This window comes from Sus scrofa, chromosome 14, assembly GCF_054392235.1.
Source record: "Sus scrofa isolate SSC_HxYL_T2T_F1_AM1 chromosome 14, Sscrofa_HxYL_maternal_Yorkshire_Landrace_v2.0, whole genome shotgun sequence".
NCBI classification, from domain to species: domain Eukaryota; kingdom Metazoa; phylum Chordata; class Mammalia; order Artiodactyla; family Suidae; genus Sus; species Sus scrofa.
The window spans coordinates 50365950-50391432 of record NC_139396.1 but is presented as its reverse complement, the minus strand read 5'-3'; the positions used below and the strand labels follow the sequence as shown (position 1 = coordinate 50391432).

Genomic DNA, 25483 nt, shown 5'->3' with positions numbered 1-25483 from the left:
GGTAAATGACCTGTGGCGAGGGGGGCCCACAGCGCCTTGAATCAACCCCAGGCCGCACACTTTCCCAACATCAGCCTTCTCAGGTCCACAGACCCTTGATTAGGATCAGAGTTTGGGGGTCGGCTGAGCCTTGCCCCCCAGAACACTCAGGCGAGAAGCATGAAGACGCTGCATTTATCACAGGGAACAGGGAAGAGATGGGTAGTGTCTGCTTCGTAGGCACATGGCTCCCGAGCCTCCTTCCTCCTGGATGGGCTGGCCAGCAGCATAACCCCTCCTTCCTTTCTCTTTGTCCTCTAGTTTGAAGGGCAGGAGATCTCCCTGGATTCAAGAATGGGCATCTTTATCACCATGAACCCCGGCTACGCAGGCCGCACAGAGCTGCCCGAGTCAGTGAAGGCCCTCTTTCGGCCCGTGGTGGTGATCGTGCCGGACCTGCAGCAGATCTGTGAGATCATGCTGTTCTCCGAGGGCTTCCTCTGGGCCAAAGTGAGCACCCCCCCAACTCTGCACCCCCCCAGCCCTGCACTCCACCTGGATCTGCTCTCAGACAGGGGTCTGGGAGGTTTTTGTTCTGTGGGGCTTTTTAAATTGTTCTGCTTCGTCTCTCCTTCCCTTTCTCTCTTCATCAAATTCCAATTTTTTGGGAGTTCCAGGCTGGCTCAGCAGGTTAAGGACCTGGTGTTGTCACTGCTGTGGCTCGGGTTGCTGCAGTTTGAGTTTGATCCCTAGTCTAGGAACTTCTGCATGCCACGGGCTTAGCCGAAAAAAAATCATACCTTTTATTTCTTCCCCCCACCCTTTTTTTTTTTTTTTTTTTTTTTTTTTTTTTTTGCTTTTTAGGGCTGCACACGAGACATACAGAAGTTTCCAGGCTAGGGGTTGAATCAGAGCTGTAGCTGCTGGCCTACACCACAGCCACAGCAAGGTGGGATCTCAGTCACGTCTGTGACCTACACCACAGCTCATGGCAACGTCGGATCCTTAACCCACTAAGTGAGGCCAGGAATCGAACCTGCATCGTCATGGATACAAGTTGGGCTCATAACCCACTGAGCCACAATGGGAACTCCTTATCTTTTATTATTTCTACATCACTTGACCCACAAGAGGTGGCAAGAATAGGACAGAGAGTTGCAGTGCCCCTTCTCCCAGCTTCCTGCAGTGATAAAATCAAAACCAGGAAACTGGAGTTCCTGTTGTGGCTCAGTTAAGAACTTGACATTGTCTCTGTGAGGATATAGGTTCAATCCCTGGCCTCAGTTAGTGGGCTAAGCACCCGACATTGCCACAAGCTGCAGTGTAGGTCACAGAGGTGACTTGGATCCTGCATTGCTGTGGCTGTGGTGTAGGCCAGCAGCTGCAGCTCTAATTAGATTCCTGCCTGGGAACTTCCATATGTTACTGGTGCAGCCCTAAAACAAAACACACAAAGCAAAAACACGGAGGACCCATCTTGCTATTTGTTAGAGGCAAGATTTGCTTGTTTATGGAGCACTTTCATCTAAACATCTTTATGTCATCTACTGTCTTTTCTTTGTGTCATGATGTTCTGGTGCTTTCAGGGCATTTTCTTCATTTATTTTTCATTACCTTTTATCACCAAAGACTCTGGCCAAAAAGATGACCGTTCTGTACAAGCTGGCCCGGGAACAGCTCTCAAAGCAGCATCATTATGATTTTGGCCTCCGAGCCCTGAAATCAGTGTTGGTGATGGCTGGTGAGCTGAAGAGAGGTTCTCCTGAACTGAGGGAGGTAGGGGCCACGTGCATGAAGTTCTGTGGGTTTTCATTTGGTTCTCGTGTATTTGATCAATGCTGGGCTGGAGGTGATGGGGAGCAGAGTTCTCAAGGGAAAGGTTTTATTCTTAGCTGTCACTTTACTGAGGTGTCTGACCTTCGTTTGGGCTCTTATTCATTATATTATTTTCTTCTACCTTGGCGTGTTACCATAAGGTCCAGTTCAAGATCTTCGTGGCACCAACATTTGTGATGCTTCAGTGATAATAATCAATCTACGATTGCAGGATGGTGGGGTGGAGGGGGTGGGCGTAAACGAAATTCTTGAGGAAGCATGAATATCCGTTTTTCCCTCCTTGCAATAAAAGCCAGAGAGGCAGTCATGTTTCTTTCACACAGGACTTACTCCTTCCTAAAGAGTTCAGTCTGTGCCGCATTGTGGGCAGCAGGCTTGTGTGTTTCCCTCGAGAATGTGCTTGCAGTGCTTTATGTTTCATATTTAGTGTAAGATTTCATTTTTTATTTCATAAGAGGATTTCTAGACTAGCCCTGGGGGCTTTTGGAAACATCTTTGAAGACACCCCTGTTTTATTCCATCCAGGACGTGGTGCTAATGAGGGCCCTTCGAGACATGAATCTACCCAAGTTCGTGTTTGAGGACGTCCCTCTTTTCCTTGGCCTAATTTCCGACCTGTTTCCCGGACTAGACTGCCCACGGGTTCGCTACCCGGATTTCAATGATGCTGTAGAACAGGTGCTCCAGGAAAATGGCTACGTCATCTTACCTGTCCAGGTAAAATGGTGCTGAAGATGAGACGTCACTGACATTTTCTGGGTCCTTGCCTTTTTTTTTTTTTTTTCATTTAAAAATAATTGTGGACATTCCTGCTGTGGCACATTGGGTTAAGGTTCCAGCATTGCTATGGCTGTGGCATAGGTCTCAGCTGTACCTTGGGTTCGATCCCTGGCCTGGGAACTTCCATATGCTGGCCATAAAAAACTTCTGTGGTGCAGCCATTAAAAAAAATAATTGTGTGGGTGTTTCCATCGTGGCACCGAGGAAATGAATCCCACTAGTCTCCATGAGGATGCAGGTTCAATCTCTGGCCTTGCTCAAGTGGGTCAGGGATCTGGCATTGCAGTGAGTTATGGTGTAAGGTCAAAGACTTGGCTTGGATCCAGCATTGCTGTGGCTGTGGTGTAGGCTTGCAGTTACAGCTCCAATTTGAACCCTAGCCTGGGATCTTCTATATGCTGCAAAAAAAAAAAAAAAAGAAAAAAAAATTGTGGTAAAATACGTGTAACATTTACCACCTTAACCATTTCTCACTCCCTCATTTTTTAAATTGTGGTAAAATCCATATAATAGAACTCTTACCATCTGATCCATTTTTAGTAGAGTTTAGCAGTGTTAAGTATATTCCTATTATTGTGCAAGATCTCCAGAACTTTTGCATCTTGCAAAACTGAAACTCTGTCCCCATTAAACAGTAACTCCCCATCCCCCCTCCCTCAGCCCCTGGTAACCACTCCTCTACTTTGTCTCTATGAATTTGACTCCTCTGGGGACTTCATATGAGTGGAATTGTACAGTGTTTGTCCTTTTTGTTTGTGGCTTGTTTTGCTCAGCAGTGTCCTGAAGGTTTGTCCGTGTTGTAGCGTATGTCAGAATTCCCTTCCTTTTTAAAAACTAACTTTTATGTTATATCAGAATATAGTTGACTTACCATGTGTTAGTTTCAGGTGTACAGCAAAGTGAATTGGTTATAGTCACTGATTATTTTTCAGATTCTTTTTCAGCTTCTTTTCCTATATAGGTTATTACAGACTACTGAGTAGAGTTCCCTGTGCTCTACAGCAGGTCCTTGGTGATTATCTATTTTACATATAGTCGTGTGTATCTGTTAATCTCAAACTCCCAATCCATGCTGCTCCTTGACATTTCCCCTTTGGTAACCGTAAGTTTGTTTTCTAAGTCTGTGCATAGTCTGTTTCTGTTTTGTAAATAAGTTCATTTGTATCTTTTAAAATTTTTATTTATTTATTTATGCTTTTATTTATTTATTTACTTACTTACTTTAGGGCTGCACCTGAGGCATAAGGAGATTCCCTGGCTAGGGGTCAAATCAGAGCTGCAGCCGCCATCCTACACCACAGCTACAGCAATGCAGGATCCAGAGCCACGTCATGCCACATCATGGCAGCTCTGGATCCTTAACCCACTGAGTGAGGCCAGGGATCAAACCCACAACTTCATGGTTCCTAGTTGGATTCATTTCTGCTGTGCCACAATGGAAACACCTGTATCTTTTTTTTCATATTCCACATATAAGTGATATTATATGGTATTTGTCTTTCTCTGTCTGATTTACTTCACTTAGTATGATCATCCCTAGGCCCAGCCATGTGGCAGAATTCCCTTCCTTTTTAAGACTGAGTAATATTCCACTGCATGGATACACCACTTTCCAATTGTTTGGCACAATGTGATCAGATAAATTAAGTATTTTGTTTTGGGGCCCAACCATCTGTTGTTCTTTTCCCACCCCACCTTTTCTCCCACTAGGGTCACACTTAAGAGAAAAAAAATTAAATTAGATATTACAGGTAGAACTTTGATCATCTGAAAACTGTGAGGTTGTATATGTTGTCTATAAGCCACATATTATTGCCAAAGTATTCTGTTGAGAATATGAGTGCCAAAGATTCAGTATCAGGGCGGCTGCCTCCACAAGGCCCACCTTGGGGCCCTGGCTACCCAGAGGCCTCAGGCTGGGGCAGCAGACACTGACTACAGATGAGAGCTCTCTGCACCTATCCTGGTCCTGATGGTTTCCACTGGAGGTGGCTGTTTCTTTTTTTTTTCTTTTTAGGGCCGTACCCGCAGCATATGGAAGTTCCCAGGCTATGAGTCAGTTGGAGCTGCAGCTGCTGGCCTATGAGATAGCCACCACAATACCAGATCCAAGCTGTGTCTGCAACCTTCACCATACCTAGCGGCAGTGCTGGATCCTGAGTGAGGCCAGGGATTGAATCCACATCCTCATGTGGTCTAGCCCTACAGTGGAATATTACTCGGCCATGAAAAGAATGAAGCACTGACATGGCTGCACTTACGGATAAACCTTGAAACCATGATGCTAAGTGAAAGAAGCCAGACATCCAGGACAACATACTGCAGGATTCCATTTATATCATTCCATTTGTATGTCGAGAATGGGCAAATCCATGGAGAAAGAAAGTAGATTAGTGGGTGCCGGCGGTGGGGTGGGGATGAGCTTGAGAGACACAACGGGCACAGAGTTTTTTTCTGGGGAGTGGGGTGGGTGATGAAAATATTCTAAAATGGAATGTGGTAATGGTTTTGCAACCTTTTGAACACACTATAAACCATTGAATTGTTGAAACAATTCAGTGGGTAATTTGTAGGGTATGCACAGTCTAGCTCGAGAAAGCTGTTTAAAAAATTTTTTTAAAGATGTGTTTTGACCCAGCCGCCAATGTTTGTTCCACAGGTGGATAAGGTGGTTCAGATGTTTGAGACCATGCTGACCCGCCACACGACGATGGTGGTGGGGCCCACGGGAGGCGGCAAGTCTGTGGTTATTAACGCTCTGTGTCAGGCCCAGACCAAGTGAGTATGGCATCCGTGGGGAGGGCTTGGTCGCCGGGGCAGTTTTGTGGTAAGGTCGGTGGTGGTGTTCTTATTACCTATGCCCAATTTGTTGTCTGATTTCCTGGGAGGTTAAATTTGTTCCAAACACTCTCTTTAAGCCCAGAGTGTCTTGTTACATTACTGAGTTAACTAATACATTTCAGAAGGCAAAAACTGTTATCTTTTTTGTGCATCAGACTGTAAATAGGTTTATTTGTGAGATGAGTATTTCACAAATTATCTTATAAGAATGCTTTGAGGGAGTTCCCATCATGGCACAGCAGAAACGAATCCGACTGGGAACCATGAGGTGGCGGGTTCGATCCCTGGCCTCGCTCAGGGGGTTAAGGATCTGGTGTTGCTCTGAGCTGTGGTGTAGGTCATATCTGTGGCTGTGATATAGGCCGGCAGCTGTAGCTTCGATTTGACCCCTAGCCTGGGAACCTCCATATACCGCAAGTGAGGTGTGGGTGCGGCCCTAAAAAGCAAAAAAAAAAAAAAAAAAAGGCTTTGGAAATTAAGTTACTGTTTCCTGGCATTCAGATTGCTCCTTTAAAGGCAGTCAGGACCTGCACTGTTATGCAACACTGTTATAGAATCAGTGGCCAAGTGCGTCCCCTACCCAAAGGCCTTATCATTACCAGCCCTGCAGGAGCAGTGCTGTTTGATGGGGAAAAAAAAATCATCTCACACCCTAATACAGAAAATCACAGAGCCCTGTAGGGAATTGATAGCCTTATACTGAAAATGGGTTTTCTGACTTTTTATTTTTCTCCTAAGCAACAACTGCATTCCAGAAAATGTCAATGCCATACTGATAGTCCAGCAAAAATCTAACTCAAGCTTTATAATCTTTGTGACTTAATCATTTCCAGATAGTCTATAAAATCTCATTGAGTAAGTGACTGTCTTTTCTTCTTTTGTTTCTCATGAGTAAACTGGTGGACAAAGGCTTACTGACATCTTTTTCTTTTTCTTTTTTAGGACTGTATCTGCGGCACGTGGAGGTTCCCAGGCTATAGCGAGGCCAAGGCTCAAACCTGTATCCTCATGGATACTAGTCAGATTCATTTCTGCTGTGCCACATCGGGAACTCTGATTTTTTTTTCCCCTTTTTATGACCACACCTGCAGCATATGGAAGTTCCCAGGCTAGGGGTTGAAACAGCTGCGGCCAAGGCCTAAGCCACAGCCACAGCAACACTGGATCCAAGCCACATCTGCAACCTATGCAGCTTGCAGCAACGCTGGATCCTTAACCCACTGAGCAAGGCCAGGGATCCAACCTACATCCTGTGTTGTGTTCTTAACCCTCTGAACCCCAATGGGAACCCCGATTGTTGATTTTAAGAGGGTTATTCCATAGCCACCCTGTAGCTTTTTCTTTAATTCCTTGTTATATAATGTATAGAGCGATCACATACAGATGTGAGTAAATGCATGCCACTATTATTTATTTATTAGTTTGTTATGAACTAGGGTTTGTATGAACTGTAGCTTTCGGGAGATGAATTAATCCCACAGCACTGCAGGAGTTTATAGGCATTATAGTGGGAAATGCCCTGTCTACGTAATTTTTTTATGATGTCAGCAACATAGAGCAGATGTCCTCTGTCAATACGAGGGACTGAACATCGAGTTCAAAGGTTTTATGTCATCCTGATGTCTGTTATTTCCTCTACCCTAGGCTAATTGTGACCTCTTTACATAAATATGCTGTATGCATGTATGTGTAAATATATGATGAAATATACATGGTTAGCGTCTGTTGCCCTCAGAAGTCAAAGCAGAGTTATCAGTTCAGACCTCAATTATGTCGGGGCCACGATTCCGGGGAAAGGTGGTTCCCTTGCGTTTAGTATAAGCCATTAACAAGGAGTGGGAAGCCCAGTGCAGAATTTGCATGAATCACATTTTAAATTTTGGCTTGGATCCAAAACATCAAATCCCCAACATGGGTGGCCTAGGTTGTTCTCTTAGTGTGTTTAGTCTGCCTGAGCCACGGCTGAAGCCTCTTCTTTGATTTAGGCTCGGGCTGGTGACCAAGTTGTATGTCCTGAACCCCAAGGCTATGAGTGTCATAGAGCTCTATGGCATCCTGGACCCCACCACCCGAGACTGGACAGATGGGGTGCTGTCCAACATCTTCAGGGAGATCAATAAGCCGACGGATAAGAAGGAGCGAAAGTGAGTTTTTTTGTTTTGTTTTGTTTTTTGTTTTTTGCCTTTTCTAGGGCCACGCCCGTGGCATATGGAGGTTCCCAGGCTAGGAGTCCAATCGGAGCTGTTGCCACTGACCTACACCACAGTCACAGCAATGCGGGATCCGAGCCACCTCAGCAACCTACACCACAGCTCACAGCAACACTGGGTCCTTAACCCACTGAGCAAGGCCGGGGATCGAACCCGCAACCTCATGGTTCCTAGTGGGATTTGTTAACCACTGAGTCATGATGGGAACTCCGAAAGTGAGTATTTTTGTAAGGAATGCAGAGCCTGGGTTGACTCATCATGAAATCAGCTAAACCTCACGAATAAACAAAGGATGTGTAGTAGTGTAGTTTCATGCTTGGAGACAAACACACTTACAGTCAGATGCTGGAGGCTCTCTTCACAAAGGACCTGGTGCTGTTTATGTGTTATCTCAGTCACCTCGACTGCAGCAGGCCCCGCTGACCTTGGAAGAAGCTGAGGTCCAGGGAAGGGAAGGGAAGAACTCGTCCCGGAGGCCAGGGATTTGAACTTGTGGTGACTGAATCCAAGCCCTCAAACCCAGCCACCACACCAGGAAATCCAGGATGATTCCATCAAGGTCCTTAACTTAATTATATCTACAAAGACCTTTTTTTCCAAATAAGGTCACACTCACTCACACTCAAAGTTCAGGGTAGAACTATTTTTTTTGGGAGGCCACCATGCAATCCACTACACATGGGTATATGAAATACTTACCTTTTAACTTTACCATAAGAGAATTAGGTTTACCTCAAAACCAGCAACTGATGCTCCGTCTCAGATTTAAGAAAAGAATGAGATGGACTGTGGCATTTTCTCTTTTCAGTGGGCAGCAACTTCCCAGGCAGGAAGGCAGGTCTGTACTGTCAGACCTCCCCATTTGCCAGAGAAGCAAGAAATCCAGATTGTTGTGAAATTTCCTGATTCTTAAATGTTGGTAACTAACTCAAATAGTTTATATAACTCAAACAGTTTATATATACACATACATATACATACATATGTATATATATACACATACATATACATACATATGTATATATATACACATACATATACATACATATGTATATATATACACATACATATACATACACATATATAGTAACCTATATAAATATAATAAATGATATTGTGTTATTGGGTCACATCTCTGGAGGATGCTCTGTCTCAGGTTTTGGTTAGAACACCCTGGGGAAAGGCATTCAACACAAATGGGAAGGTTACACCAAGTTCACAACAAGAGGCTTACTAGGACTCATGGCTCACTTTTCTCCTGTTGCCACAGGTATATTTTATTTGATGGTGATGTGGATGCTCTGTGGGTGGAGAACATGAACTCGGTGATGGATGACAACAAGCTCTTGACTTTGGCCAATGGAGAGCGTATTCGACTTCAAGCACACTGTGCTCTGCTCTTTGAGGCAAGTAGTGATGAAAAGTAATTTGGAACATGTCTTTCTTTTCATTAACATTTTTCTTTAAGAGCCTTACCCGTGACACATGGTGGTTCCCCGGCTAGAGGTTGAATCGGAGCTGTAGCCGCTGGCCTATGCAGAGCCACAGCAATGCTAGATCTGAGCCACACCTCGGACCTACATCACAACTCACAGCAATGCCAGATCCTTAACCCACTGAGCGAAGCCAGGGATTGAACCTGTTTTCTCATGGATACTCGTCAGATTCGTTTGTGCCGAGCCACAATGGGAACTCCATTTCAAATGCTTATTAAAGTTGTTATAAATGTAGATGACTAAGGAAAACTCAAACAATGCAGACGAATTTATGATAAGGACAACTTTTTGTTCTCTACCTATTCCTTCATCCCTTCTCATTGTATCCCAGAAGTAACTACTTTTCACTCTTGAGTTGTTTCTTCTGATGGTTTCCCTAGTATCTATAAATATTGCACTTTGCATGCTATTTCTTCCTTTATTTAGTTCATACATTCTCTATTGACTGGCTGCTAGGAAACTAAGGGCTCATTATTTATTTATTTGTTTGTTTATTTTTTAGGGCCATACCTGAATCATATGGAAGTTCCCAGGCTAAGGGTAGAATCGGAGCTGCAGCTGCTGGCCTACCCCACTGCCACAGCGACACAGGATCTGAGCCACATTTGTGACCTACACCACAGCTTGCAGCAATGCCAGATCCTTAACCTGCTTCAATGGGGCCAGGGATTGAACCCTCATCCTCATGGATACTAGATGGGTTCATTTCTACTGAGCCCCAACAGGAACTCTGAGGGTTCATCTTTTATACCATCTGCCCACCTCCCCTCCTCAGAATGCTATATCACTCAGTCACTTCAACCAGTAAGCATATGTACATCACTATGAAAAAGGAAATATTTACTGTAGAGCCAGCTAGTATATTGTGATATACTTGCTAGTGAAGCAAGAAATCCAGGCACTGTAATACATTTACTTTCTTTTAGAGCTATTTTTTCTTGTCTGGAGTTTGTAGTTGCCTTTCATTTTCTCTTGCACTATTTGCTTTATCTTCATTTGTTTTTTCAAACTTTCTATCATATCCTCCAAACATTTTTCATAGTTGTGGTCCTGAGACTTAGCTTAATATTGCCATTCCTAACTTGGCGTGCAAAATTGTTCACTGGATGAGTATTTGTACATAGCATTATCTTTTTTTTTAGGGCCGCACCTATGGCATATGGAGGTTCCCAGGCTAGGGGCTGAATCAAAGCTACAGCTGCCGGCTTACGCTACAGCCACAGCAATGCAGGATCTCAGCCGCATCTGTGACCTACACTGCAGCTCACAGCAACGCTGGGTCCTTAACCCACTGAGTGAGGCCAGGATCAAACCTGCAACCTCATGTGGGTTACTAATCGGATTCGTTTCGGCTGTGCCACAATGGGAACTCCCTCATTATCTTATTGGCTGACAGCACAGTGTCTTTTTTTCAAATAAAGAGAGACAGGTGTGTTAATATTGCTGGTTTAGATGCATACTTATTGTTTCATATCATCTGACTTCAATTATGTTTAAAAACTTAGGAAAAAAGACTAAGATAATAAAGAAAAAAACACTTCAAAACAGTGTTTGTTTCTTGGTGGTAGTAGTTTGGATAACTTATTTTCTTCTTTATGCTTTAAAATTTTTGCCAGATATTCTATAGCATGTTAATTTTCACATTAATTTTACGGTAAAGAAAGCTAAAAAGTGCTACATCAGAGATGCATAATCTTCCGATGACAAACCCAGGTGTTCAATTAGAAGCCTCATCATCTGGATATGACTTGGGTTTTATGCAGTTATAAAAAATTCGTACAAGCAAGGGCTTTTAAACATGTATTCTAATTGCTTATAGTGGTAGGAAACACTAATTTTGATTATTTCTCCAGGTTGGAGATTTACAGTATGCCTCCCCTGCGACTGTGTCTCGATGTGGAATGGTTTTTGTGGATCCTAAAAACTTGAAATATCAACCATACTGGAAAAAATGGGTTAATCAAATACAAAACAAGGTGAACGTTATTTCCAAAATGACTTAAAGTGACTAGTATTGGTGGCTAGTTGGATAAGCCTAACTCAGAGGGATGTTTGTAGTTGAAGGCCAGGACCTTGACCTTGACCTGCCCATGATCTTCTCGAACACTTAATGTTCTAATACAGTAAGTTCTAGGTTGGATGAAAACATGGAAGACACGCTTATTAGATTTCCAGACAATTCACAGCTGGTGGGATAGGTAGTGATTTTGTTAGTCTAGACCAGAAGTTGACACATTTTTTTCTATGAAGGGGTAGAAAGCAAATACCTTAGGCTTTGTGGGTCCTATGGTTTCTTTTGCAGCTACTCCAGCCTGCTATTGTGGTGTGAAAGTAGGGACAGTACATGAATGGGCACAACTACGTACCAATAAAACTTTCTTTACAAAAACAGGTGTAGGGCCAGATTCGGCTTATGGGTTGACAACCCCTTCTCCAGCCAAGCCCAGCATTTGAGAGGCTTGTCTCCAGGAGGTACCCAGCTCCTCCTGTTTTGCTCAGTTGGATGAATGCACTGTGCAAAGGAGTTAGTTTGTCCTGGAATTGAGATCCAATGGTTTCCGTTGACCTCAAACCCTGTGATGAGTCACATGACTGCATTGTCTTAATGATCAACCTCACTGAAAAGTGCAGATAGATGTGACAGTCACCGGAGAGTTGTGGCTTGACGACACGCAGGACACCATGACCACATTCTCAAAGGGACACAGGATGTGTCTCTAGAAGGATCACTAGGCTGATGGTGAATTGGAAACCAGGACATAATTACCCCAGAGAAAGGAAGTGCAAGGGAAACATGATAGGACCACTTGAGGCCCACTGCCATGTGGGGAAGGACCATCCACCCATCCCTGGTGGTCATCAGTGCCTTGGTAGGGAGACGGACCTTCTACTGCTTTGCACTCTTTGCTGGGTGACTGAAGCCATATCACTTGAGCTCTAAGACAATCAGTCCTTTTTCTGTCAAATGGAACCTTTTCTTTTTTTGGCTGTACCCATGGCATGTGGAAGTTCCTGGGCCAGGGATTGAACTCCGTATGTGGCAGGGCAGCCCCAACAGGCACTTTTATTTTATTTTATTTGTTTGGCTGCCCCACTGCACATGGAGTTCCTGGGCCAGGGGTCAGATCTGAGCTGTAATTTTGACCTACACCACTGCTGCAGCAATGCCAGATCCTTTAACCCACTGTGCCGGGCTGGGGAGCAAACCTGTGTCCTGGTGCTGCAGAGATGCCTCCGATCCCATTGTACCACAGCAGGAACACCAATATAAGGCACTTGTAAAAGAGTTTACTCACCTGCCGAATTTATCATTCATCAGAAAATGTTTCTCACCCCCTGTCTTCTTTTTTTTTTTTTTTTTTTTTTTTTTTTTAACAAGAAAAGCTTTCCACTAACTTTCTTTTATTTATTTTTATTTTTTAGTCTTTTTTTGCCATTTCTTGGGCCGCTCCTGCAGCATCTGGAAGTTTCCGGGCTAGGGGTCGAATTGGAGCTATAGCCTCCAGCCTACACCACAGCCACAGCAACATGGGATCCGAACTATGTCTGCGACCTACACCACAGCTCACGGCAATGCTGGATCCTTAGCTCACTGAGCAAGGTCAGGGATTGAACCCGCAACCTCATGGTTCCTAGTCGGATTCATTAACCACTGAGCCACGACGGGAACTCCCCTAACTTCCTTTTAAATAAAGGAACACTTGAACATGCATTCTCTGTTATAGGTGGAGCAAGGTGACTTGCAGAGACTATTTGAGAAATATGTGCCCTATCTCATTGATATGATAGTGGAAGGAATCGTGGATGGAAGACAAGGAGAGAAGCTGAAGACAATCGTTCCTCAGACAGACCTAAATATGGTAAGAAATGATCATTGTTAGCAGAAAGGAATTCTTCCCTAAAGATGGACCCACAGTGGGCTTTCAAGGGAAGCAAAGATGCCAAATGGGGAAGCTCTAATATTGCCAATACTGATAAGAAGGACATCCTGCTTCCTTTTGTGACCCAGTGCAAGACAAGGTATGGGGACTCCATCTGTCCAAACCAATATGGCGGGTCTTACAGTTCCCATCACTCTGAGAGCCCAGGATTTCTGACCAGAACTGACCCTGGTGGGGATGTCTGTGGAATACATGGCCTGAGCCAGGGTTTTTCCTGTGAACCAGGTAACCCAGTTAACCAAGATGCTGGATGCATTACTAGAAGGAGAAATTGAGGACCCTGATCTTCTGGAGAGCTACTTCTTAGAGGCTCTGTACTGTTCTCTGGGCGCCTCCCTCCTCGAGGATGGAAGGGCTAAATTTGACGAATGTATTAAACGTATTGCTTCTTTGCCCACTGCTGATACGGATGGAGTTTGGGCCAGTCCCGGGGAACTGCCAGGTAGGTACCAAATATAACCTGTTTTCCTGCTCAGAATGCTTTTGAGAAGGACATGGCCTTGCTTTTCCATATGTATGCTTATATGGGTTTTCCAGGTTATTTGCTTCTGGAGAGAAACGTGCCATGGTTAGAGCACCTGGTGGTACCGTCAGGAGGTCAGATGCATGAATTGCTATAGCAGAAGCCCAGCTTCTTTGGGTGGCCTTTTAAAAAAGAGATTACTATTAAAGTACAGTTGATGTACAATGTTATGCTAGTTTCTCCTGTACAGCAAAGTGACTTATTTATACATGTATATACATTATTTTTTGGATATCCCTTTCCATTACAATTTATCCCAGGCAATTGGATAGAGTTCCCTGTGCTGTGCAGCAGGGCCCCATTGCTTATCCATTCTAAATGGAATAGTTTGCATCTCCTAACCCCAGACTATGAGTCTGTGTCTGTTCTGTAGATTGGTTCATTTGTGCCATATTTTAGATTCCACAGATAAACGATATCATATGATACTTGTCTTTCTCTTTCCAACTTAACTTGCCTTAGTATAATAATCTTTAGTTGCATCCATGTTGCTTAAAATGGGATTATTTTATTCTTTTTATGGCTGAGTAGTATTCCAATGTGTGTATGTACCGCATCTTCTTAATCTGTTCATTCGTGGATGGACATTTAGGTTATTTCCAAGTCTTGGCTATTGTAAATAGTGCTGCTATGAACATAAGGGTGCATGTATCTTTTTGAATTGTTGTTTTGTCTGGGTATATGCCCAGGAGTGGGATTGCTGGAGCATCTGGTAATTCTATTTTAGTTTTCTGAGGAACCACTATACTGTTTTCCATAGTGGTTGCACCAGTTTACATTCCCACCAACAGTGTAGGAGGGGGTCCCTTTTCTCCACACCCTCTCCAGCATTTGTTATTTGTAGACTTTAATGGAGGGCCATTCTGATCAATGTGAGGTGCTCCCTCACTGTAATTTTGATTTCCTGGATGGCCTTATTTTTTTTTTTTTTTGTCTTTTTATGGAAGTTCCTAGGCTAGGGGTCGAATCAGTGCTATAGCCACCAGCCTTTGCCACAGCCATAGCAATGCCAGATCCAAGCCTCATCTGCCACCTACACCTCAGCTCATGGCAATGCTGGATCCTTAACCCACAGAGCAAGGCCAGGGGTTGAATCCTCATGGATACTAGTCAGGTTCATTACTGCTGAGCCACAGTGGGAACTCCCTGTATGGCCTTCTTTGATGGGTTGAAACTTTTCTCCCTCTAGCTTGGTCACTTGCTCCCTTCACTGTGTTTAAACTCTTTAAAATTTTCACATTGTCCATGTCTTTGAACTTCTTCGGGATTCTCTCTTTTTTTGGAACCATCTCTCTAAAGTTCCACAACTTAATTCATCTGCTATATTCCTGAGTTTTTTGCACTGTAGACAATCACCTGTGTATCTGTAGATCATTCATGTGAGAAATCATTATATTAAGGTTTACATTTTTTTTTTTTTGGTCTTTTTGCCTTTTCTAGGGCCACTCCTGTGGCATATGGAGGTTCCTAGGCTAGGGGTCTAATCAGAGCTGTAGCCGCCGGTCTAGGCCAGAACCACAGCAACAGGATCCGAGCCACGTCTGAGATCTAAACCACAGCTCACAGCAATGCCAGATCATTAACCCACTGAGCAAGGCCAGGGGTCGAACCTGCAACCTTATGGTTCCTAGTTGGATTCGTTAACCACTGCGCCACAATGGGAACTCCTAAGGTTTAAATTTTTGCATGAAAAATATGCATCCTCAAAGCACCATCTATGGTGAAAATGTTGCATTCTCCAAGAACTATAGGTAACACCAGGATCCTTCTTTGTCCATCTCTTAGTGACGTTTAAATATGGCTCAGCAGGGAGACCTAAGTTGTGTTCTGTAATCATTACCTGGGCTGTTCTTTTTAAAGCTCAAAGTAAAATGATTGCAGGTCTTTCTCATGGACAGATATTGAGCAAATAAAAGATGTTTTACAAGTCCCTGCTCTTTTGGGTGTTAGTTTGCTTGCACTTTCTCAGGATCTCGAGTCTCCTTTGAGGGGGCTGCTTCCCAGCTCTGCCCAGCATGCTGGCTGAATGCTGCTGCTGCCGTCTGTAATCCCCTCATGCAGAGACGATGCTGCTCCTGGTCTGGTCTTTCTCCCCCAGTTTGCCCTCATTGTGGGGACTTGAATGGCCCTGTAGACAACCCACTTCCAGATGCCTACTGTACGAAGCTGTAGCATCTGGGTCCCTGGACCTCATCCTAACTCACGACACCCTGACACTCTTCTGTCTGCATCTTAAATTCATACTTTCCACTCCCTGCCCAGAGAGCTTCTGTGACTTTGGCACCTGTGTTCCTAGCTGGCCTTGTGGGGACTGTCCCCCACCTTCTATTCTTCCCACCACCTTCTAAACTTTCTGAATTCTTTTCTGTTGCCCAATCACTTCATCTGCTCTTGCCTAAAATCCTCCACTCTCTTGTCTCATTGTCCTTCTGTCAATTCCCTCTGAGAAAACCCAAGCCCCTGTCCAGAGGCCGAGTGATGCTGAGAAAATCACACAGCCACGAAGACCAGTGCCTCCGTAAATTGACTTGAACTCTCCTGCCTGTCTCTACCGGGGCAGGTCATCTCCCTTTTCTCCATATCTCCACCTGGTCTTCTCCCCTATCTCTGCAGATGACCCCTCTTCTTCCTTCAGCGGGAAAAATGGACATTGTCAGATAGGGATTTTTCCAGCTCCCATCTTCTCCCGGCTCCTTTCTCAGAGGGGAGGAGACGCCCTCCCAGCTGAGCTGGAAACCCCCCCACCCCGTTGTTTGAGGGCGGCCCCTTTCCCTCACCCTCCTCACCCCCATCTTGGGCTCCTGGCTTCACCAGTATTGTCTTTCCGGGATATATTCCATCTGTCCCTCTCCACCAGGCTTGTCCCGTTAGGTCTTAGCTGTGATCTAGGAAAACCTTCCTAAACCGAGCCTCTTCCAGAGCTTGTCTCTCTGCCTCTGCCTTTTAAAGCCACGCATCCTTGCCTTCGGGATGGATTAGCAATGGAATACTGCTCCGTAGCACTGGGAACCCTGTCTAGTCACTGATGATGGAACATGTAATATGAGAAAAAAGAATGTATACATGTAAGTGTAACTGAGTCACCATGATGTACAGTAGAAAAAAATATACACATAAATAAAAGATTAAAAAAAATAAATAAATAAAGCCACCCACCCTGAAGGGTTATCTGGAGCTACTTCCTCTCTCAACCCATTAGTTCTCAACTCCCTGCTCCCCACCTCCCATCCACACAACTAACTGCCGCCAGCCAGCACATGCACTCCCTCCTCGTTGCCCAGTCTGATGGGCTCTTCTGGCCCATGCTTCCCTGACCTTTCTCCATGGTTGGCTGCTTTCTTCCTTCTTGAAATACTCTTCCTCCATCCTGTTCCATCCTGGCCGTGCGGCAGAATCTCCTTGGTCAAGTCCCCTTCCTCTGCTCCTCCCTCCCATCACGATTTGGTCCTGGACCCTCTTTTCTCTCTTTGTGTCCTCACTGAGCCCTTCCACCCCTGCCCACAGCTCTGACCTCCAGTCTCCTTCCTGCTGAGACTTCTCCTGGGTTCCCTAACTCAGTTATAGTTAAATCTCTCTTTCTCTCTGTCTATCATCTGTATCTTATCTGTGTGTCACTCTAACTGTATGTATCCACCCATCCATCTTTATCTATCTCTCTCTATCTACCTATCCATCAATTCATCCATATCTATCTATCTATCTATCTATCTATCTATCTATCTATCATATACCATCCATATCTATCTGTCCATCCATCTCTCTATCTCTGTTTTTTTTTTTTTTTTTTTTTTGTCCTTTTTTAGGGTCACAGCCAAAGCATATGGAGGTTCCCAAGCTAGGGGTCTAATCGGAGCTGTAGCCGCCGGCCTACGCCAGAGCCACAGCAATGCGGGATCCGAGCCGCGTCTGCGACCTACACCACAGCTCACGGCAACGCCGGATCCTTAACCCACTGAGCAAGTGCAGGGATCGAACCCGAAACCTCATGGTACTTAGTCGGATTCGTTAACCACTGAGCCACGATATGAACTCCTCTATCTCTGTTTTTCACGTTCGTGACCTTGATGCTTTCTTCCCTCCCAACCCATCATTTCCATCCCATCCTCTCTATACCTGAAATACCTCTTAAATCGTTTATTTCTCCCCACACCACTGTTCCTATCCTCTACTCTGGACAAAGCAGGAGCTGCAGTAATAGATCGCTCCCTGTTTCTACTCTTACTTTCTTCAAATCCATTTTCCTATCATGGCCGTATTCATCTTTTGCAAGTCTGATCACGTCTCCCATAGAAGGGTTCAGGTCGTGGACTCCCCAGAAGCTGCATGGTGGAGAACAACTACCTCTGGATGGCCCCACAGGCTCCTCAGGGTGTGGCTTCATCTCATCTGCCCCTCCACTCCCTGCCCACGTAACTCTTTCCATCCCTCCATCCTCCCTGTTGCCGCCCGGTCCCCCTCATGCTCTCCTCTTCCTCTGACAGAGCCTCCCAGCTGCCCCACTTCTCTTGCCCCAAGATCACTCATCTTCCAGGTCTCCTTTTGGTTCGGATTTCCTTTGGGAAGCGTTCCTTGCAGGGGTGGCTGTAAAATTTTGTATTGGTGGGGCCTGCCTGTGACAGTCTGTTTGGGAGAGAGGTGCGTGAGGGAACTTTGCCTAAAGCTGGGTGTGCAGAGCAGTCCTGGGGTGAATGATCACAGTACAGAACGTGCGGGTGGAGGCTGATGATGATTTTGGGAAGGACCAGGGGCCCCCAGGTTACCAGTGACACCTGCTGCTCCTCAGATCTCTTCCCTGCTCTCCTTGGCTAGATGCCTTCAAGCGGTGCCTGTTGCACCTGTGCTTTGCCCATCGCAGCACTTAGCACTGCAGTGGAATTGCCTGTTTACTTGTCTCTACCCACCTCCACCCAACCCACCAACAACGTGAGCATAGGGGCCAGGATCGTCTGCCCCACTGTTGTAGTCCCAGTGAGTCTCTGTCCAGTGGACGGGGAGCATTCATTCAAAATACTCAGTACCCTGTAAGTATCTGACCAGTGAATGAGTAGCATTCATTGAAAGCACCCAATTAAGTTATTGTCCAGGAAGCAAATAGCATTAGTTTATGTCAAGCATGAGCCAGAGCTGATTCTGTGATTCCATGTGCACGATCGAAGCGAAACAGACCGCTGTTTATTACAGGTCACCTTTCAACCTTGTATGACTTTCATTTTGATCCCACACAGAAGAAATGGATACCGTGGAATAAATTAGTTCCAGAGTATGTTCATTCCCACGAGAGGAAATTTACTGACATCCTGGGTAAGTGAGAACTGAACCCTCAGTTTAAGAACCCTTGGAGTTCCCTGGTGGCCTAGCAGGTTAAGGATCTGGCGTTATCACTGCTGTGGCTCCAGTTCAATCCCTGGCCCGGAAATTTCCAAATGTGAGCGTGGTCAAAAAAAAAAAAAAAAAAAAGAGTGTGTGGTTCTCAATCCGTGAGGAGGGGAAAAAGATCCTGTGGTCCTTGTGGTACTGAGACCCACCTGGAATGCCAGTTGAGAGAAACTGAGGAACGTGAGCCATGGGCTTTGCCAAGAGGCGGGGACTTTTGATTCCTTTCATGTGCTGCTAGCTGTGAGCATCCTCGGCCATCTGTGCCTCTCAGCTCCTCCCCGGTGGGGGGGCGCGTGGGGGCAGGTGGATCCTGATAGGTGGGGGCAGAGAGTGGAATGGGTGGGGTGCTTCTCTGCTTCCCCTCCCTTTGCCGGGGCTCCCTCCCTCCCATAGAACTGGCTGGGCATGGGGATGAGTGAAGAAAGGGGAGAAAGAGGGATGAATAGGGCCTCATTCTGTAATAGTTGCTGCCTCAAGAAGTCGGGGACTGTGGACCTTGTGTATCGAGCTGTATTTTACACAAGCACCTCTGGCTATTTGGCTCTAACACAGAGGCTGAAGAATTTCACAAACTGAACATCTGATTTTGGTGGGTCTGGGGTTCCGATAGAGGCAGATGTACCTATTTTCTCAGGAACCAATCGGGATTAAAAACCACCCCTGTGGGCATGAGCCAGACCTGACTGTGAGGCTTTATGCTCTCTTCAGAAGAAGCTGTTGCTCAGGAAACCAAATCCTGCAGATAAGTGAGTGACCTAATCTGTGGAGAAGTGAAGGTTTTAATATCCTGAGTGAAAATCAGAACTGGATATTAAAACCGTTTGGGTAGCCTGCACCTGGAGGTGCCGATGAGGACAGCTGTAGGAGTGTATCAAAGGTACCAAATCATACACTTAAAACTGGAGTGAATTTTATGGTATGTGAGGGATATCTCTGTAAAGCTATTAAAATAATCTTTGTGGTAATGAGGTACTCCTGAGATTTCACCCACATATATATTTTCAAGGTCACCACTTAGGTTTTGGCCAATGCTTTTTATGGGATTTATAGGATCCTGAGAAACTCCAGGTTACCCAAGACATACCTTGTTGGCATTTCATAAATTCTTTAGTACATACAGGAGTTCCCGTCGTGGCACAGTGGTTAACGAATCTGATTAGAAACCATGAGGTTGCGGGTTCGATCCCTGGCCTTGCTCAGTGGGTTAAGGATCTGGCGTTGCCGTGAGCTGTGGTGTAGGTTGCAGACGTGGCTTGGATCCCGTGTTGCTGTGGCTGTGGTGTAGGCCGGCAGTTGCAGCTCCAATTCGACCCCTAGCCTGCGAACCTCCGTATGCCGTGGGAGCGGCCCTAGAAAAGGCAAACAGACAAAATAACTAAATAACTAAATAACTAAATTCTTTAGTACATACAGTGGACACAACCCGAACTACCTGGACGCTGGAGCAAATGGTGAAGATTAGGCAACCTGTCCTTCTGGTTGGTGAATCTGGCACCTCCAAGACAGCCACGACCCAGAACTTCCTTAAGAACCTGAATGAAGAGACTAATGTAAGTCAGTGTGTGTGTTTGTTATCTCTGCGGCGTAACAGATCGTCCCAACACGAAGCAGTTCACAACAACAAACCCTAGCTCATGGTTTCTGCAGGTCAGGAATCTGGGAGTGGCTTAGCTGGGAGGTTCTAGCTCAGGCTAGCTCAGGCTCTCTCATGAGATTGCAAGGTTGTATGAAGCCTTGACTGTGGCTGGAGTACTTTCTTCCGAGATGGCCAGCCTTAGTTCCCCACCACGTGGACCTTCCCAAGGGCTGCTGGTGTCCTCTTGACATAGCAGCTGGCTTCCCCGCGAAGGAATGTCCAAGAGAGCAAAGCAGCTGCTACCATGCCTGGTGTGACCCCGGAAATGACACAGCATCACCTCTGCCACCTGCTGTGGGTCACATAGGAACCACTGTGGTCCACCTCCTTACCGCATGGGAGGGGGTTACGCCAGGTGTGACTACATGGAGGTGAGGGTGATGGAGGGGCATCCCGGGGGCTGGCAGTCACATTCCTCGTCACCATCTTGTGGTTTTTCCTTTCCTTCCATGTGGCAAACGTGGGAGGGCCTGACAGCTGTGGGGCACTGAGCCCGCTGGGTGTGCCAGGGCAGGTGATGGTGAACAAGGCTATGAAGGCCCGATCTTGTTAGGTGGGGAGATGAAAATGAAAGTGAATGCAAGAAACATGATTGTGCAGAATGTGCTCTCTGCATGGAGACCTTAGGAAGGAGGGTGGCATTTCTCCTGTGGATTCAGAGTGGTCCTACGTGGCCCGCCTGCTCACATGGCCCTGCAACTCTTCTGGCTTTCAACGAGTTTTACTTAATGTTCTGTAACTGACTGAAGACTCTATCTCCCCTGTGATTTTCAGGATGTCCAGCTGTCATATACTTGTCACCAGATCGAGGCACCCGCTCAGTTCTGTAGGGCATTTGTTTTGTTTTGTTTTGTTTTTAAATGTTATAACTGCCCCTGAAGCATGGATATGAGTCAGGTTCTTAACTTGCTGAACCACAGTGGGAACTCCCCAGTAGATGTCATTAAAATCATCTTTCAGGTGAGAAAAATGAGGCTCTGAAAGGTTAAGTGATGGTTCTGAGGTCACCTGGTTAGAACTGTGCAAAGCCAAGTCCTCCTTCACCCCCTCCACCACAATCCATACTGTCACACGCATTGTCTGTAGTTATTGCCTCATACAACCTGCCCAAAGGAAAGAGGAATTCTTGCTTTAGAACTAAAAAAAGTAAGGAAGAACAGACTCATATTGAGTTATAAAATAGTTCTGATACCAGTGTATTTTCAAAATAGGCAGTAGCTGATGATCAAACATTTCCTGCAGGTACCATGAAGAAAAGAGGAACCTTTTGGGATAATCTTTGTCTGTTTCAGATCGTGTTGATGGTCAATTTCTCCTCCCGCACCACATCCATGGATATCCAAAGAAACTTAGAAGCCAATGTGGAAAAACGAACCAAAGACACTTACGGCCCACCCATGGGGAAACGCCTCCTGGTGTTCATGGATGACATGAACATGCCCAAGGTGGGCTGAGGTTCCGCGGGCGGGGGCAGGGTGCCGTGTGCTGTGTTTCTGAGGCTGTGTGTGCGCCTGGAATGAGTGAGAGTAAGAACCTCTATCTTTATGCTGCACAACATCTGCAAGGCCCAGGTTATGAGGAGTCAGCTTAGGGGACAATGTGACTAGAAGTCTCTCTCTCTCTCTCTCTCTCTTTTTTTTTTTTTTTTTGGTTTCACCCCCTTTTTTTATTGGCTTCACCCACAGCATGTTGAAGTTCTTGGGCCAGGGGTTGAGCCTGCACCATGGCAGTGCCAGATGCTTAATCCCCTGAGCCACCAGGGAACTCCTGGAAAGCTCTTCTTAAAGAGAGGGATTTTTTCCTTACTGATTGTGGTCCTTAGTGTTTCAAAGGAGTAAAGCAGGCAGCAGGCAGCCTCTGAAGTATATTCAGCAAATGTTTGAGTAAGTGGTTTCCAAATGAGCTGTACTTTAGATAGTAATACTATTCTCAGCTCCGTATACCTAGGAAATATAAGGGCAGGCATTTCCTAAGAATTGTGCTGGATTTACCAAGGAAAGCGAACTGTAGCATGCAGGATGAGTGTGTTTCTGAAACCAGAGCTTGAGAGGGGCAAAGTTTTCTTAGTACTGGGATTTAAAGTTATATCATTTCTGCAGAACATTTTTTTTTATCTTGAAAAATCTGTCTTTCAGGTTGACTGTTTACAAAACCAGGATCCATCCATACATCCATCCACCCACCTATCCAATAATCCACCCACCCACCCATCCATCCACCCACCCATCCAGTCATCCATCCATCCACCCATCCATCCATCCACCCACCCACCAATCTATCCATCCACCCATCCACCCACACATCCATCCACTCATCCATCCATCTACCCATCCATCCACCCACACATCCATCCACTCATCTATTCATCCATGCCATGTATCCATCCATGCATACATGTGTGCCTGCGTCCGTCCACGCATGTTTCTATGCATCTAGCCATCCTTCCACACACCTGTTTATCTGTCCATCCATCCATCCAATTAATATATTTATTCGGCACCTCCTATGGGACTGGTGCCATGAAGTGATGAGCAAAATGTATGTAGTTCCTGCCCCCATGGAGCTTACAGTCTAGAGAGGACCCAGATGTTTTTAAAAATTACAGATGAATATGTAGAATTGCCAACTTTGTGTAGCCCTATGGAACTCACACCAGAGTGTTCTGAGAGGGTATGCAGAGTGATGAGGTTTAGTTCAGATGGTCAACAAAGGCATCACTGAGTTCTGCCTTATGATACCACTGTTTTTTCTTTTCTTTAAAAAAATAATCAAGGTGGATGAGTATGGCACACAGCAGCCGATTGCTCTGCTGAAATTGCTGTTGGAGAAAGGCTGCTTGTATGACCGGGGGAAGGAGTTGAACTGTAAAAGCATCCGAGACCTTGGCTTTATGGCTGCCATGGGGAAGGCTGGAGGAGGCCGCAACGAAGTTGATCCCAGATTTATCTCACTGTTCGGTGTCTTCAATATTCTGTTTCCTTCGGAGGAGTCTTTGCACTTAATTTATTCCTCCATCCTCAAAGGCCATACCTCGGTAACTTGATTTTAATTATAAGTCTGAACCAGAGGGCCTTGTGTTGGGTAGAAATGTGTGCTTTTGGCCCAGCAAGCTGAAAGCCTACAGCCCACGTGCTTTTAGGGGCCCGCGAACATGTTTTCATTTTTTTCAAAACCATAAGAATAGAGTGAATATAATTCATCCTGGATTATATTCATCTTTATACCTATGTGCTCATAATATATATATATATATGTATATATATATATGATAATATATTTAATTATAATTAAAATAAGCTAATATATAAATATACCTTTTCTGGGGGCCATACCTGTGGCATATGGAAGTTCCCAGGCCAGGGACTGAATCTGAATCACAGCTGTAGCAATACCAGATCCTTAACCCACTGCACCAGGCTGGGGATTGAACCTGTGTCACCATAGAGACAATGCCGGATCCTTAACCTGCTGTACCACAGTGGGAACTCCATAGATATACTTTTTTTTTTTAGGGCCACACCTGTGGCATATTGGAAGTTCCCAGGTTAGGGGTTGAATCAGGGCTGCAGCTGCTGCCTACACCGCAGCCACAACAACATCAGATCTGAGCTGCCTCTGTGACCTGTTCCGCACCTTGCAGCGACATTGGGTTCTTAACCCACTGAGCAAGGCCAGGGATTGAACCTGCATCCTCATAGACACTTCAATGGGTTCTTAACCCGCTGAGCCTCAACAGGAACTCCTATGTATGTATTTCCTATAAATGCAATACATGCAATATGTAATCTTCTGTGTCTGGCTTCTTTCACTCGGCATCATGTTTTCGGAGTTCATCCACATTGTAGCCTGTGTCAGTGCGTCACTCCTTTTTATGCCAAGTTGTATTCCATAGTGTGGATAGACCACATGTTGTTTATCCATTCGTCCACTGACAGATACTTGGGGGATGGGTGTCTTTTCATTTTGTAGGTGTTTCATGAGAGCATCGTGGCTGTGAGTGACAAACTGACCTCCTGCACGTTGGCACTTTACAAAAACATCGTTCAAGATCTGCCTCCCACCCCATCTAAGTTTCATTACATCTTTAACCTTCGAGATCTCTCGAGGGTTTTTAATGGTCTTATCCTCACTAACCCAGGGCGGTGAGTTTGTTTTTTCTCACTAAAATGTGCCCCATCCTGTGTGGTTTTTCTCACACTTTTAAGACAGAGGAGCTGTCAAGGAATGTGATGTGAATCAGTGTATCAATTAATTACCCAGTGTCTATTTGATTAAGTGAAGAACAGAGTCAGATACTTGGTTAAGATCTGATGCCTTTTTTTTTTTCCCCTTGCTTTTTGGGTCCATGCCCACAGCATATGGAGTTCCCAGGCTAGGGGTCTAATTGGAGCTACAGCTGCTGGTCTACACCACAGCCACAGCAACGTCAGATCCAAGCCACATCTGCGACCTACACCCCAGCTCACAGCAACGCCAGATCCTTAACCCACTGAGCGAGGCCAGGGATTGAACCCACAACCTCATGGTTCCTAGTTGGATTCCTTTCCACTGTGCCATAACGGGAACTCTAAGATGTGATGCCTCTTGAGCCCTTGAGTTGAAGCCAGATGGAGCCAAGAGGGGCAGATGTGTGGCCACATGGATGGAGCTATCTAACTCCTCAGTGGGACTGCAGTGCTGACCATTTGTTCTCAGTCCTCAAGGTGGAATTTGCCCACGTGGAGCCTTTCAGTCACCCTTTCATTCATCCAGTTCATGCAACTGAATTGTTTCCAGTTGCCAACAGGTGATGTTAGATGTGTTTTTGGGAGAAGTGAGTACAGAGGACAGAAGGGTTTTAAGTCTGGGTATAGAAATTTACTCAT

The 25483-nt window shown here is 45.4% G+C and overlaps 1 protein-coding gene across 13 annotated transcripts in view; it reads left to right on the top strand.

Moving 5' to 3' along the window:
- The window catches only part of DNAH10 (dynein axonemal heavy chain 10), a 154053-nt gene that overhangs the window by 81586 nt on the left and 46984 nt on the right, over nucleotides 1-25483 (top strand). For 12 of the 13 annotated variants that reach the window (XM_084995972.1, XM_021072226.2, XM_021072220.2 and 9 more), the window contains 14 exons: nucleotides 301-489; nucleotides 1609-1755; nucleotides 2341-2532; nucleotides 5255-5373; nucleotides 7422-7580; nucleotides 8917-9052; nucleotides 10996-11118; nucleotides 12868-13002; nucleotides 13309-13525; nucleotides 18788-18907; nucleotides 20387-20532; nucleotides 21911-22063; nucleotides 23392-23652; nucleotides 24588-24760. In XM_084995972.1, coding sequence (XP_084852098.1) covers nucleotides 301-489; nucleotides 1609-1755; nucleotides 2341-2532; nucleotides 5255-5373; nucleotides 7422-7580; nucleotides 8917-9052; nucleotides 10996-11118; nucleotides 12868-13002; nucleotides 13309-13525; nucleotides 18788-18907; nucleotides 20387-20532; nucleotides 21911-22063; nucleotides 23392-23652; nucleotides 24588-24760 — 2270 coding nt within the window. The remainder of the gene's footprint in view (nucleotides 1-300; nucleotides 490-1608; nucleotides 1756-2340; nucleotides 2533-5254; nucleotides 5374-7421; nucleotides 7581-8916; nucleotides 9053-10995; nucleotides 11119-12867; nucleotides 13003-13308; nucleotides 13526-18787; nucleotides 18908-20386; nucleotides 20533-21910; nucleotides 22064-23391; nucleotides 23653-24587; nucleotides 24761-25483) is intronic. The other variant, XR_014827217.1, reaches the window with a different exon arrangement.